Source organism: Elgaria multicarinata, chromosome 10 (assembly GCF_023053635.1).
Source record: "Elgaria multicarinata webbii isolate HBS135686 ecotype San Diego chromosome 10, rElgMul1.1.pri, whole genome shotgun sequence".
Classification (NCBI taxonomy): Eukaryota; Metazoa; Chordata; class Lepidosauria; order Squamata; family Anguidae; genus Elgaria; species Elgaria multicarinata.
This window is the reverse complement of record NC_086180.1, coordinates 65,573,092-65,588,887: the sequence shown is the minus strand read 5'-3', so window position 1 is coordinate 65,588,887 and position 15,796 is coordinate 65,573,092. Positions and strand designations below refer to the sequence as shown.

At 40.1% G+C, this 15,796-nt stretch overlaps 1 protein-coding gene across 1 annotated transcript in view; it reads left to right on the top strand.

Annotated features, from left to right (window-relative positions):
- The window catches only part of TENM3 (teneurin transmembrane protein 3), a 177,359-nt gene that overhangs the window by 140,530 nt on the left and 21,033 nt on the right, over positions 1 to 15,796 (top strand). Inside the window, exon 21 of the mRNA XM_063136114.1 lies at positions 897 to 1,771. Coding sequence (XP_062992184.1) covers positions 897 to 1,771 — 875 coding nt within the window. The remainder of the gene's footprint in view (positions 1 to 896; positions 1,772 to 15,796) is intronic.

Below are 15,796 nucleotides of genomic sequence, written 5' to 3'. Positions count from 1 at the left end.
ACATAGAGAATAACCCTAACTTCTTGAATGGCTATCTGGGAAAGGTTAGGATGAGATGGAATTTCAGGTTGGCTAGCCTCAGGATGTCTTAAGCATTTCCTTCCCGTTGGAAATAATAGCAAGGGAAACGCAATAAAGCCACCAGTGATGGGGACAGAGGTGAGTCCACTCATACCCAACAACTTCCCTGGCTGGTGGGAGCAAGCAGAGCTTTGGCAGCAATACACCATCTTCTCCCAAGCCCACTTGAGATTGCTTTAACATTCACTGGATCAGGACCATTACTTGTAAAAATGTGCTAGGATTTTTCCAAGGGATTAGGATTCCCTCTCTATCCCATTTTACTCAGTGGAATGTAAATCCAAATAATGCTTTTAGGATCAAGTTATAGTGTTTCCAAACCTATATATTTTCCTATAGTAAGCCTGACTGACTTCACCTTTGGTTTTATCATTTAGATTGCTGCATTTACTTCTATATATGCCTTTCTATTTCTCGCCTGCCCAAGGACCTCCACTTCCCTTACTCGGCTTCGTCCTTTTTCTTCTGCTGCCCCTTACGCCTGGAACGCTCTTCCAGAACACTTGAGAACTACAAACTCAATCACTGCTTTTAAGACTCCGCTCAAAACTTTTCTTTTCCCTATAGCCTTCAAATACTGAGTTTGTTCTGACTTTACACTGTTGGTTTTGCCCTACCCTGTGCCTGTTTACACTTCCCTGTGCCTGTTTGCATTCTCCTTCCCTCTTTATTGTTTACTACAACTTATTAGATTGTAAGCCTATGCGGCAGGGTCTTGCTATTTACTGTGTTATCTGTACAGCACCATGTACATTGATGGTGCTATGTAAATAAATAATAATAAATAATAAAAGCTGATCTTTTCCTTTGTTTAGGTGCGTCTGGAGTGGCCGACAGATTTGGCTATCAACCCAATGGACAACTCCATATATGTGTTGGATAACAATGTTGTTCTTCAGATTACTGAAAATCGGCAAGTCCGTATTGCTGCTGGAAGGCCCATGCATTGCCAGGTTCCTGGAGTGGAATACACCGTAGGGAAACATGCAGTACAGACCACTTTAGAATCAGCCACAGCTATTTCTGTATCTTATAATGGGGTGCTTTACATTACAGAGACTGATGAAAAAAAGATTAACAGAATAAGGCAAGTCACAACTGATGGAGAGATCTCATTAGTTGCTGGAATACCTTCCGAGTGTGATTGCAAAAATGATGCTAACTGTGACTGCTACCAAAACGGTGATGGTTATGCTAAAGATGCCAAACTTAATGCCCCATCTTCCTTAGCTGTTTCGCCTGATGGAACATTGTACATTGCGGATCTTGGAAATATTCGGATACGAGCTGTGTCAAAGAACAAACCGTTGCTGAATTCAATGAATTTTTATGAAGTTGCCTCTCCAACTGATCAGGAACTCTACATCTTTGATGTCAATGGCACTCATCAGTACACTATGAGTTTAGTCACTGGAGACTATTTGTACAATTTTAGCTACAGTAATGACAACGATATCACTGCAGTAACTGACAGCAATGGAAATACGCTTCGTATTAGACGGGATCCCAACCGGATGCCAGTAAGGGTTGTATCTCCTGACAACCAAGTCATCTGGTTAACTATAGGAACCAATGGATGTCTGAAAAGTATGACAGCCCAAGGACAGGAGCTAGTCTTATTTACATATCATGGCAACAGCGGACTCCTGGCAACTAAAAGTGATGAGACTGGATGGACAACTTTTTTTGAGTAAGTAACAGGCAAAAATGTGCCGTTTTCTAGGTATGTACAGCTTGATACTATCATTGTGATTCAAAATATGTTAAAGGACCTGGTTAAATCATCATTAGGACAGGACAAGTTTGCACAAAACAGAATACAAAGTTGTTTCTGTACCCCTGTCACAAAACTTTGATCTGAATTATATTTAATGGATTCTTTCACACAAGTCTAAATTGGTCCCTTTTACAGCAAAATTATTAGATGGCAACAAGAGTTCAAACAAGTCTTGTGTGGCCAAAGCAGATTTGTATAGCAAAACTGGGTTTGTCAGTTTTTTTGCTTTGTTTTTAGCAGACTACAGTTAATCCCAAGGCACTGAAGAAATATAATTTCATGCATAATCTTTTAGTGTTTATTCCTTTTATTGTTTTTTTAAGCTTTACAAATTGGATCTCTAGTACTGAAAAGATAGAGACAGGTTTTATATGATTTCATGGCATTTTGTGTTTCTTATGGCCACCTCTATGGGCATGGCTAGGCTGACAGTTCAAAATATCCCATTTCAGTGTTAAACCAGATTTGACCTGAGATCACTATGTCCAAGCGCAAGATTCTATACTAGCCATTACACTGGGTCTAATTCTTTTTACCTTCTGTTCAGCCTTTCACTATGCCTAGGATAGCGTCTCCTCTTTCCTCTTTTAACCCTCTCTTCAAAATCCACATCTTCTCAAAGCCTTTCCTTGCCAAGCTATGTCATCCTCTACTTTGTACTGTCATTCCACCTTCATCGTGTCCTCAATCTTTTGCTACATGCTACAAGACTTGCTCATTTCTGTTTGTTTACAGTGTTTACCATCTTGCCAACACTACAATTTAGTACTAGTCATTTTGACCAGTTCTCCCCACTCCTATAATTTTACATATGCCCATCAGAGGCAAAAGCACAGAGCAGCAGAAGCTGCTTTACCAGATATTATACCCTGGAGTGAAGATAAACTAAAAATACTGAACCCAAACAAACACAACACCATGCTGCACAAACTGATATATAAAAGGTATTTTTTTAATAATGATTTACAAGTATAACAATTCTGGTGGTAGGCTTAGTCCCAGTGCATTAGTGCACAACTAATATATTCCACTGAGCACTGTACGCCATTGCATCTCTTTTTCTTTTCTTTTTTAGCCCCTGCCAAAAGCACATAGAAGCGTAATGATGAGAGATTATTCAGCCAGGGGCAGTGAATGCATTTCTTATTCTTCATGAGTTGTAAATGTCCTTTCTATTGTTAGAATAGTAAAATCCCAACTTAATGGCAAGTGGGATTCCATCTCCGACGGGAATAAATATATAGCTGTTGGACATGAGTTGAGGTTATAAAAGATTTTATCAGCTTTACAGGAGGAGACATTGTAGTTTAACGGTGTGATTTTAGGAAAACAACAAACCATGGCCATAGGAATGAATGTGGGATTTGAACTCCACCAAATCAGACTTTCCTGCAAAATGTTGATTGATCTTAACAATGCCAAGGCAGATGCTGACAAAGTAATAAAATGTCACCAGTTTGCAGCAACTTAATGTTTGGGCTATATAAGTGTTAAAAGAATTTTTAGAATGACCAATAATGTTAAATATGTTTGAAAACTAAAGTATTTTTCCCAAACAGACTGTCTGTTTAAATAATTTAAATCTGGTATGCTTTCTTTACCATCTTTCAATAAATAAGGTTTAAGTGTATTGCCAACTTATGAATTGGAGCAGGTGGGGATGAAAGAGATGGGAAATCCATTACCAGAATGAATGTGTCTGCTGAGGACAGTTGGCATCTTTAGCACACTGGCACGGATGGTAGAGGCCCCAGTGTTTTATTTCTAACAGTAATTTCTACCCCGTATTTCTTGTGTTTACAGTATGCCTGTTGTAATCCCATTAAGGAAATAGCTGAGGACTTCTGGATGTACATTAATGGCTTCTGTGTGGCCTTAAAATGGTTTTTATTTGGTATCAAGTGGTTTATATATCTGCCTTTTTTGAGTGTCTTGGGGAGGATTTGCAGTGGTGTGCTTCATGAATTGAATAATTACTTTCTGGTTGAAGAGCCATTTCAGATGCCCAGTCTTTTTCAGTATACAATCTGTGGTCTGTGTCAGGGGGACATCAAGCTGCCTAATGAGAGACTGAGTCTGATGCCCTAGACTAAATACATAGCCATGCTAGGCCCTCCAAGCCCATTGAGCTGATATAGAAAAGCAGCTAGCTAGCCAGTCTTTCGTCACGTCCGGCAGTTGCTCCAGTAAGCTATGCTGAAACAGATGGCCTGCGTTCTGCATTCTGTTAAGGAAATGTCTGTTACCTCAGGGCTGCTTCTTGCAATACCGCTTGAACCCTGGTTCTGCTGCCTGAGATTGATGCATATTTAAATCCTGCTTTTCTCAACAACACACATAGTGCTCATCTACACCAATATGAAAGCAGTATGAAAGAGGTATATAAAAGGCAGGAGCCACACGACTGCTTTATAGCAGTACTGAAGTGCCCTGACACCTGTTGAGGCCCATGACACATCTACACCAAGCAGGATATTTTTTTTTATTTATTTATTACATTTTTATACCGCCCAATAGCCGAAGCTCTCTGGGTGGTTCACAAAAATTAAAACCATGAGGAACATAATAAAACAACCAACCATCTAAAAACCCAAATACAAAATACAATATAAAAAGCACAACCAGGATAAAACCACACAGCAGAAATTGATACAGGATTAAAATACAGAATTAAAACAGCAAAATTTAAATTTAAGTTTTAAGTTTAAAACTTAAGGGTGTAGTTGGTATATCAGCCTAAGCTGATAAAAGGTACTCTTTGCCACTGAATTCACCTGTGCCTCAAGTGACAGTTCTGGATCCAAGAGCACCCCCAGACTACGGACCCGATCCTTTAGGGAGAGTGCAACCCCGTCCAGTCATGTAAGCAGTATATGGTATGTGTCAATGGGCCCCAACAGGTGTCAGTGCACTTCAATACCATAGTGTGGCTCCTGCCTTTTATATACTGCCCATACAGTCAGGATCTGCTCCTTTCCTGATTGCCCTTGCATATGTTTTGCTGGGCAAAGCAATTTGAATTATTGAGCATGTCTAAGGAATATTGCTGGATAAGACCATCTAGTCCAGCATTCTGTTCTTAACTGTGGCCAGCCAGATGCCTCCTGAGAAGCACACGATCAGGGCATGAAGGCATCTTGTGCTCTTTGCCTCACCACAACTAGTATTCAGAGGCTTACAGCTCTCCTCTTTAGTAGCTGTCAAAAGACCAATCCATAATGAAGGTTATATTCTTATTTCTAGGATGCCTGTATAAACTAGGCACAGTACATAAAACAAAGTAAAAGACACAACCCCTTATCCTCAGGCTTGGCAATCTATGAAAAGGCAGTAGACACAAGGGAAGGGAAATGGTGATGATGCAACGTGAAGGGAAAACAGAGTAAAGAAGAGGCTAGTCTTATTCAAGGGTTTAAATACATCAATAAAAGGAGCCAGATGGATTTAAGTGTGGTCTTTGGGCGCCACAAAGAAGAAAGGAGAATAGAAGATGTATTTCAAGTTTACAGAGGATTGGGGTGGGGGATACCACAGAATAAAGACGTTTGAAATTCAATAAGAAGAAGCTTAAAAAGAATACAAGAAGAAAAAGGGAGCCCATTTAGGGGACAGAAAAGTGAAATAATGTGATCATAATGACAAGTGGAATAGATTAGGCGAACTGAAGAATTTAAAACCAAGGAAAGAAATTTGAGTCATGAAGACAAAGCGTTTCAATAAATGCAAAAATTGTGACAGAGTGAACCTAAGGGTTTTAGTTGCATCAAAAGAGAGAAAATTGTGAGTTTTGGGTATGTGCCATTTAAAACTACAAGCGGTGTAGGTTTTTTAGTTTTACCAAATCCAAAACATATTTTAAGAAGCAGCCCTCAAATATAATTGGACTTGTAGATCTAAGTCATGTATATACTTAATTATACCTTGAGTGTCCTTTCTGTAGCTGGACACAGAACATAAATAGAAGCAGGTTTGGAATAGGATTAGGCTTCCTGTCTTTATGTGATTTCTGCTAGGTGAGAACTTGGCTAGTCTCCCAAAAATATACTCTGAAGAGTGGTTTTCAGCAGTGCGTTTTACTCTTTCTGTACTTAGTTGTTCAATCACTCCATGTGCTGTTCTTCTCTCCCCCACGCCCCCCCCCCCCTCGCTCCTCTCAGCTTTTTATCTCTGGCTGTGATCAGGTGCGTTCTTCCAGCTATGGCTCACCACAGACAGTTTCCCTTCATTCCACCTAGCTGGGTGGCTAGTTAGCCTTGAACAAAGGACATGAATCAGTTTAGCTCCATCAGCCTTGTTCTGCAGCATCGCACACTGAAAACTTGGAAAGAGTATGAGAAAGGAGAACCCGGAAAACGGTGCTCATTTTGCCGCAAAAGCCACCTGGCTCAGCTTTGTTTACTGCCATGTCACAGAAGGTGCTGCTTCTGACTTACAGCAACCTAAGCCTTTGCATTGCACCTCACCTGTGCAACTCCTTCCCATCCCCAAGACAAATATAGCTTGATCATGGTGGTACAGGCATTAGTAACCTCAAGATTGGATTACTGCAATGCACTCTATGTGAGGCTGCCCTCAAAGCTGCTCCGGAAGCTGGAGCTAGTGCAGAATGCTTCAGCTTGGCTGTTGTCTGGACCTGCCCCTTTCCAGCATGTAACTCCACTGCTGAGGGAACTGCACTGGCTGCCTATTTGCTACCGAGCCAGGTTTAAGGTTCTTGTACTAAGCCCTAAACAACTTGGGACCAAGATACCTGAGAGAGCCCCTTCCCCCCTACCTACCTGCCCGGTCACTGAGGTCATCCGAGGGCATGGTTCCACATAGACCCATCCTCCGATTTGAGTCCACCAGGGGCAGAGCCTTCAACGTGGTGGCCCCCCTCCTATGGAATTCCCTGCCTCTGGAGGTCAGGCAGGCGCCAACTTTGTATTCCTTTTGGCACCTCCTGAAAACGTCATTGTACCAGGAAGCCTTTCCTTAATGACCAGCCACAGTTCACGGTTCACTTTTCATTTTGCTTCTTTTAAAAATCCATTTTAAGGTGTTTTATTCTGTTTTTATTTTATTTTATCTTGTACACCGCTCTGAAATTTTGAATGGGGAGCGGTATATAAATATTGTAAATAAATAAATATGAGATTTGTATAAGGGGGGAAATGTTATGTGTCAAGAATCCTCTATTTGGAAGAGCAGATGGCATCAAATCTGCGGTGATTTGGCCATCATGCTATGTAGGAGTAAGCTGCACAGAGTGCTCTGGTATTCAGTTGCAGGATGTAGGTCCTTACTGGGTAAGGAACACCACCCCGAGTGCAGAGGCATCATTTGGGGGATTGCATTCCCAGCCCCCATGTTCTTCCAAAGCACTCTCAACCATTTCGCAGGGATAGGCAACCTGATGCTTTGGACTACAACTCCCATAATTCCTGGCCATTGGTCATGCTGGCTGCGGACTGATAGAATTTCTAGTCCAAAATATCTGGAGGGCAGCAGGTTGCCTAGCCCTGCTACATAGCATGCTGATATACTTTTAAACTAAACTGAAAACTACATCTGTTCCAAAGAGCACACACATCCAGTCCACATCTGAAGTCTTCTCCATGTCGCCCTGCCAACTGAAGTGCAACAGTTGTGGTACCAGCCCTGTGGAATGTCCTCCCCATGTTGGCTTGTTTGGACTCTTTGATATGTACTTTTTGAGGCCTGGTGAAGGCCTGGCTCTCTCAGGAGACCTTCAGGATCAGTTTAGTGCCAGGGAGTTGGTCTGCTGCAGCTGTTGATAGGACCTCAAAACTTTGTTACCCTTTTGCTGTAAAACAATAATTTGCCTCTTTGATGTCTAAGCTGTTTTTAGTCTGCTACTGTAATTATAGTGTGGTTTGTTGACTCTTTTGCTGTTGTTAGCTACTTAAATGTTTGTTAAAGATAGAAATAGATTTAGAAGGTAAGGCTAAAAGCTTTAAAAGATAAATATTTATGGATGCCACAAATTAGCACAATTCTTTGCACGCTTATTTACGATAGGAGTCCCATTGAACTCTGTGGGACTTACTTCCAAGTAAATATGTCTCAATCACACTGAACTTATTTCTAAACACAAATGCCATTTGCTAGTATGCAACTGTTCTTTGCGGCCCATTCATTCTACCAAGGAAGAATCTCAACGTAGCTTTGGAATCTTGCACATACTGAAACATGTCCAGAAAGGCTGAGACACCTTTATTTGAATGTGACGCTTTACTGAACCCTCTTCATCTGCCCTTAAATGAGATGATAGTTTTCAGTTGCAGTATTTTGGAGGTGCCATAAAAAACAAATCCTACAACCAAGTTTCTCCCCACAGTGAATGAGTGGGGGGAGAGGCTATATGTGACTGAGAGTCTTACCAGATTGAATATTTTCTCCCCACCCACCCCTCCCCATATCTGAACAGGCCTTGGGATTAACTAAGGTGCAAAAAATAAATAAATGTGTTTCCTTTAAAGCAGGAATGGGGAGCCTGCTACTCTCCAAATGTTGTTGGACTCCAGCTCCCATAAGCCTCAGCCAGCATGACCAAAGACCAGGGATGATGGGAGTTATATTCCAACAACATCTGGATGGCCACAGGTTTCCCCACCTGTATGTGGATTTGTAGTTCTCAAATAAGGGATTTCTTATCAGGTGTATTGAGGTTCCCAAAAGACTCCCTACTGACTGTAAGTTAGAACCAAAGAGTTCTTGTTTTCTATACATTATATCATAAAATTACTCCTTAAATTCCCAGATAGAAATTTCAGAAATGAGACACTAACGCTATTGTAACTACTGTATGGAATTCTACTGTGATACAGTGCTCCGAAATACAATACACTCTCTTGAACTGTATGACATATTGAAACCTTAACAGTTGCTTTTTTAAAAAAAAAAATCTCTGTAACTTTCATCCACAAACTTTTAGCACTTGGCTCCTCTTGAAAGGATCTAAGCACAATTTATAAAGCCTCAGTTATAAATGCAGAGGAGTTGGGTATTTTTCTGGCATGCAGAAATCTCCAGGGTGTCATAATGCCAGAGTAGTAACACTGCCAAGGGTATGATCAACAGAATCGTCCCTTTCAATATATCAGAGGAATGTGCCAGAGGGAATTCAACTGAAAGGGCCTCAGGGCTTTGAAATACACTTTTGCCTCCAGTCTGAAATATAGTGGATTCCCCCCCCCCCCCGCCCACCCCCATTCAGGGCACATTTTGAACATTTCATTTAACCTCACAGTTCAGGAATGTTGGAGAGAACGCAGTAGGAGCCCTTGTGTAACAGTATTTGTCCTTAGCATTCTTGATTAGTCATAGAAGTAGACTATGAGAGATTTGCATTTGATTAGGAATCTTCAATAGATTGACACCATGTACAGTTGCCAGTACCAGATGTGAAGGAAACAGTTTTGCTTTAACAGCTCTGGGGCAAAGAATGAGGCAGAGCACTGCTTGATCCTTTGAGGCAACAACCATCTCATCTGTCTTCTCGCACCTGCTGTGGGACAAAATTGTCCTGGATTGTTACAGCAGGCAAAGGAGCAAGTTAAATTCCTGCTACAGCAGAGGCAACTCACTCTCTCTCCGGTGACCCCAGCACCATCTTATGAGAATATTTACCTATTAGATGGTCACTATCAAGGATAATATATTTAATAACAAATTAATAAAAATATCCTCTGCATGTGGTGGCAAATGCATGTCTTAAGTATTCAGATCTGTAAAAATGTCAAGTAACTCTTTACATGTCTGGTTCAGCAAGCCTTTTCTCTCTTAAAGGAGAGTGGCATGCTCTGAATTAATTCACTGACCATATAAACAAATCAAAAACTGAAGGAAGGGAAGACACTGTTTTTGGATAAGTAATTATCCAGAAGTGGCTTCATATAAGCTTTTTATTTCCTATATTTTTATGCCCTATGCACTCATGCAAGTTCGGTTATGTTCTTTGAGACTACATCAGACTTGGGGTGGGTGTGGGGATGTGGGGAAGCATGTTTTTTGCCACAGAAATAGCTTTGACTTGTCAACATCAGAGCCTCTGGCTTAGTTCATAGAAGCAACAGCATCAAGTGATAAAGCTCTTCCTTGAATATTCTATGTAGGCTTGAATGAAGGCTTCTCTATCCACCCTCCCCCAAAAAACCTTTTTTGCGTCTAGAAAGCCAGAATGTCATTGAGAGGCTCTCAACCTAAAACTCTCCCCTGGAATGTTTTTTTTTTCTTTGCTTGGAGATTTTTAATAGACCAGCATTGAAACATACAAGTTCCTAGTTGCAGTGGTTACAGTCCAGAGTGAAGTGTTACCTCCTTGTTCTGCTGTATGTGTAATATGGGCCTCTGGTTCAGGCATTTCAAAAGGTTTAAGATTTTTGCTTAGTATTCTTAATGGATGTAAGTGTGGTGCAGGCCTAAAGGGACAACACAATGATGGTCTAGGAAAGGGTTTGTTTCTTGCGGTCTCTTTCTTCCATTATATTCCTTTCAGCATTCCCCCTTTGGTTTCAGATGGGTCCTGTGGCCTGCACCCTCAAGATGCAAATATCTAGTTGCTTAGCCGCCCCGTGTTCTTATTATGCACCCTCCCTCCTTCCCTAGCTCTTTCCCAAACGTTGATTTCTGTTCTTCCTCAGTCTTTCCGCTCAGTTATTTTATATGTATTTTCTCTATCTCTTTTTGGTACTCTCTGGTCAGCAAGGCGGTGGCAAACATTGAACAGATTAGGAAGTTATTTTTGAAGTGCTATCACTTTAACCTGGCAGATTAACATTCGTTCTATTGCATTTGCAAATTCCTAATCATGTTGCTAAAGGTTAAATCTTACAAAAGTTAACATTCAGAGTAAAAAAATCTATTTAACTGCTTCGCTGCTAGGTCAGATAGTTTTGACATGTTGTGTTGCCTTCTTATTCTTGTTATTTCCTGAATTCCAGTGCTTTCCCCACTATTAGGAGATTCAAAGGGAGACACTGCCCTCTCTTGTGCTAAATAACCTGACATGCCTCTAATGGCAAAATGAACTGAAGACCAGAACCTAATACCTTTTCCTATTTTCAGCCTCCATCTTCCTCGTATTATTCACAAAAGTAATCTCACTGTAGACTTTAATATGGATGACACAGATTTTTCAAGGAAGGTTTGGCCTCTTCTAATAGTGTTTTGGCAGCTGTATTCATAAGAGCAAACTTGAACAACCCACAGTGAAGTGATGTTTGGTTTTACTGCCTGTTGTGCTGTTATTTTTTCTCTTTTATAGTTTTCTTTGCTGTGGTAGTCATATCTTTAGCTTCATCTGGAAGAACTGAAAAATATACAGTTGTGCTGAGTAAATAATGTTGAATCTGTTACGTAGCTCTAGAGACATCATACTTTACATTGGGCACTTGAATAAAACAAAATAGAAATGTAACTATCCTATTAAACTCAAAATACCATGACATTGCAGTTAGTACCATGATTCTGATAAAACAGAATATAAAAAATTACAGCGCAAGTAAAATAATTTTCGTAATGAATGCTATCATGTTTGTAGTGTTTGAGACTATGCCTACTTAGAGAACAAAAGTTAAAAAGTAAAGAAACATTAAAACTGCTGTAGGCATCAACCTGAAATCTTTGAAGAGAAAATCTTCTGTTTCTCCCTGGGTACTTATAAATCATTTTAATCTTGGTAGCTGTTATCACACTACTGGTACAGATCTTTATTTGATATATTTTGCCTTTTCCACAACTTTTCAAGGCTTATAGTTCTATATTCTGTATAATATATCTTAAAAGATTACCTAAAACATCAAATTAAGGAAGACATGACCAGGACATAGGTAGCATCAAAATAAACAAGGATAGAAGTACCTTGGGGGAAATGAGAGGTAATGAGTTTCATTCTAAACACCAGTGATGGTGTGCGTAGAATTTAGGAAAACACCCAGGAGACAAATGAGTTGACGAGAAGGGAGAATTTTTATTAGGAGTGTAAGAATTTCTACCTCCCTTTGGCATGCTTTTAACCACTTTCCATACATCTTGGCACAATTATTCCTATGCTGACATTGGTCTCAAGATCTATTGATACAGCAAGCAAGAATTGCCTACATGGTCTGAGTTTTCTTTGACATGTTCGTTGTAGCAGTTCCAGCAGCCAAAAACACACACCACACCATCTGCTTTCGACACAACGGTTTACCCTCTTTCACAGTGAGAGCTGCTGTGGTAAAAATGTTGAAGGAAGTTTCAGCTGCAAGTACAGTTCATATGTGTCAATGAATACAACTTAGCTTCTTTAGGCTCCTGCCATTGCCCTCCCACCAGTGATGCCAGCCCTACAGTCTCTCTGATTAAAATGTAGCATTTCTTACCTACCATTTTGTTCACAATTGTACAGATATACTAAAAAAAAAGAAAGAAAAACGAAAAACAAATGAACCAGAAAGGCTCATCTCATTTGAACTACTCAGTGCATGAAATTGCAGCAAATAAACACTTTTATATGCATAATAGTAATACTTAGTACACATTTAGAGCATTTCAACTGTTCATCATTCTTCATACTCATTGGAGCAGGAACTCTTATAGCAGCCCTGTAATAATATTATTTTGCGGGGGGGGGGGGAGGATCAGGCATCATCTATTTCAAACACACAAAAAATGAGGTGAGCCTCAACAACAGCCTTTAAGAACTGTTTATTGAAATATTTCAGGAAGTTTATTGTGCCTGACATATTTCGAATAAAATAATGTAACCCCTTGTGAGAGGAAATGTGGGGATGGGACATTTTATTTCCCATAAGTAAAAAATGAAATGAAACGAAAGGCCATTTTGCTAAGAGAAAGGCTTGTTTTGCAGTGGCAGCCAACCCATATCAGGAATGCAACAATGAGATATATGTGAGATGAAAGGTTAATGTAAATGTGCTCATCTGATTGACAGGTAACTCACATAGTTCAGGGAGAGCTCAAATTCAGTTTTCCATTTTCTTTTAAGTCAACAATAATTAAAACAACATATATGTAGGTTTACTAACTCTAGGGAAATATTTTACCAGTATTTTTTTCACATTAAACATGCTAATTGATCATTTCTATTTAATGGCTCTAACATGCCTGATGAAATACTTTAATTGCCACATAATGATAGATTTTCACTATATGTCTACTTGGAGCAAATGTACAGCAGTGCTATGTAAAACGTTATTCCTGGGATCCAGATCCAAAGGAACAAAACGCAATTAAGACCAGGATAGGATTTCAGGCTGAATAGCACTTCCAGCCAGAAAGGCATGAAAGTCATGCCTTTCTGGCTGGAAGTATCTGGAACAGGCAGTATCAGGAACAGGCAGATATGAACTTAAGTGCCAGAGGCTGCAGTCATGATATGAAGACAGACATAGCTTAGGTGGCTTAAGACAGAAAAGAATTTCAGGAGGCAGCACAGGGTACATCCAGGTTTAATGTGCATTCTCCTTGTCTCCTTCACACTATTTTATGGGATGATCAGCTGAGGTCATAAGACAATTGTAATCCTCCTGTGTTTTCCATCACTGCTTCTGTTTTTTTCCCCCCCCTTGCCACAGAAAATCCATTAAGGAGAGAACGAGTGGGGTAACAGCACAATCATTATGCATGTTTGGATAGAAAATGTGTGATTGGGACACAGTGGGAGTTGTCCATGGGGAAAGGAGATTATATGTTGTGAATGTCCCTTCTTCTTCTATTGCTTGCCGTGCATTTCCAATTTCGAAGCCATTTCGTATCCTGGACAAGTTCTTTCCTCTGATCTACCAGCTCTCAGCCTTAATTTCCTCAACCCACATACTTTAATTAGCTATTTAATTAGTAGATTACATTGGAAACAGCAGCACTTATTTCTGAGTTCATGTTAGGTTCTGGCTGTAATTCTGTAAGGCTGAAATCCTCTATATCTGTGGTATCTTTTTTAAGTTAAAATTTTGCAGTTGTGCTATAGTAGAACAGTGCAATGAGCAAGCAGGGAAAATTAAGTGGGCAAGTTTTCCTAGCTGGGTAGTGACACTGTGTATACTAGATCTGGTTGTGAAATTGACTAGAGATAGGACAATTCTCAGGTGAAATGGTTGGGATGGACTTTTAGCCCTATCAATGGGCCCGTTCAGAAGACACGTTAAACCATAGCTTTAACCATGGTGGTTAAGCCAGAAAGCCAGGCTGTGTTCAGAAGACACCTTAAACCATGGCTTTAACCACAGTGAATAAAGCTTTTTTAAGGTGTCTTCTGAACACTTTCTGGCTTAACCACCGTGGTTAAAGCCATGGTTTAACGTGTCTTCTGAATGGGGACACTGTGTTTACTCGGAAACCAGTTTCACTACAATCCTCTTGGTCTGTGCTGCACATGCTAATTTTAAAGACATCAATTTTGCCCTTGTTAAATGATGAAAATGCATGTGCTCATGCACAGCTGACTGCTAAAACGGTACTGAGAAGCACTGCTACAAAATATCTGGAGAAGACTGTGTGTGTGGCAACGACTTGGGTCAAGGGGAGGGGACAGCACTACCCACACTATGTCAAAATCACCATGTGCCCAGAACATAGTGGGATGCCCACACTAAAAAGCCCCCACTAAGCTCCTTAAGTGTGGATGGTCAGTTACAGTTCCATTTGTAATTTACAGTGGAAGATGCAATAACTTATATTGTCCTCTTCCCTAGAGACAGCCTAACAAATGTTGCAGTGTGGTATGTCAAGAAATAATCTGTCCCAGCCAATAAAAAAGAATTTGTTTAAAGTGGAGTTATATCTAATGCTAGCAGTACCAGGGTCTCACATCTAGATACGAAAAAAGTGAACCAATTCCTCTACCTTCTGGCTGCCAGCTGAACAATGTTGATTCACCCAAAGTTGGTCTTAATCTCCATTAATTGCAGGATATTTAATCTTAATTAAGTAAGAGCCATCTCAAATTATATGAGGAGATAAAAGACAGATATTGGGGCTGTTTCCCAGAAAGGGCTTTGAAAGCTTTATATAGCATGTTAGAACAACACTTGGCCACTAGTACAGTGGTAGCCTAGAAGTCAACTTTGATCAGATGTCTTGAGACTTCCAGACAGGCACCGTCATCACCCCAGTGCCTAGCAGAAAACACAGTTTAGAAATGATTTCATGCATTTTGGTAGCCCATGATTCTGGCCCCATGCCTTCAAATGCCAGTAAAACCAGAGAGGCCTGTTGAAAAAATAGCTTAAGCTAGAAATAAATAGCTGCCTTCTTGGATAAAATTCAACTAAATAACAGACTGTTTTCCTTCAAACAATTGCCTTGTGGGTGGATCTAAGCACACCCAGGGCTGTAGCTAGTAATTTGTGCTGTTCTGATTCCAGGGGCCCCATATAGGAGGTGGGGAAGTAATTTGGTTTTATAAAAGCAGGGTCATCACTAACTTCCCACCATATCCAGCTAAGAAACAACAATAGCATTAGCAGTGGCTTTCAAATGAGCAGACCAGGATATGGAATTTTAAAACTTCACACCAAATTATTTATCAGTCAACATGATCCAACAACTGATTATCCAATTTCCATTGGTATTTTCCCCTCAATCACTCCAATTTTAAATTTGGAATAGTTAACTTGTAAAAATGCCCTAGTGCAATATGATCTTAAGGCTCTCAAAAGTCTATGCATCCCCAGCTGGAATATGCAACAGAACAACATCATTATGCATCATCAACATATACTTGACTAGAAAAACCCCTACTCTTAATCAGAGAGGAAAAAGCTCTTTATCAGAAAGAGCAGAAACTATCTAGTTAAAATACAAATTAAATAAAAGTGGTGCCATCCCTTGTCACACTCTCTTATTCACAGTCAAAGCTTCTGAAAAACTGCCTCCTGTATGAAGTCTGACATGTATTCTAGAATTATCAAACAACCCCTGAATTCTCCTTAG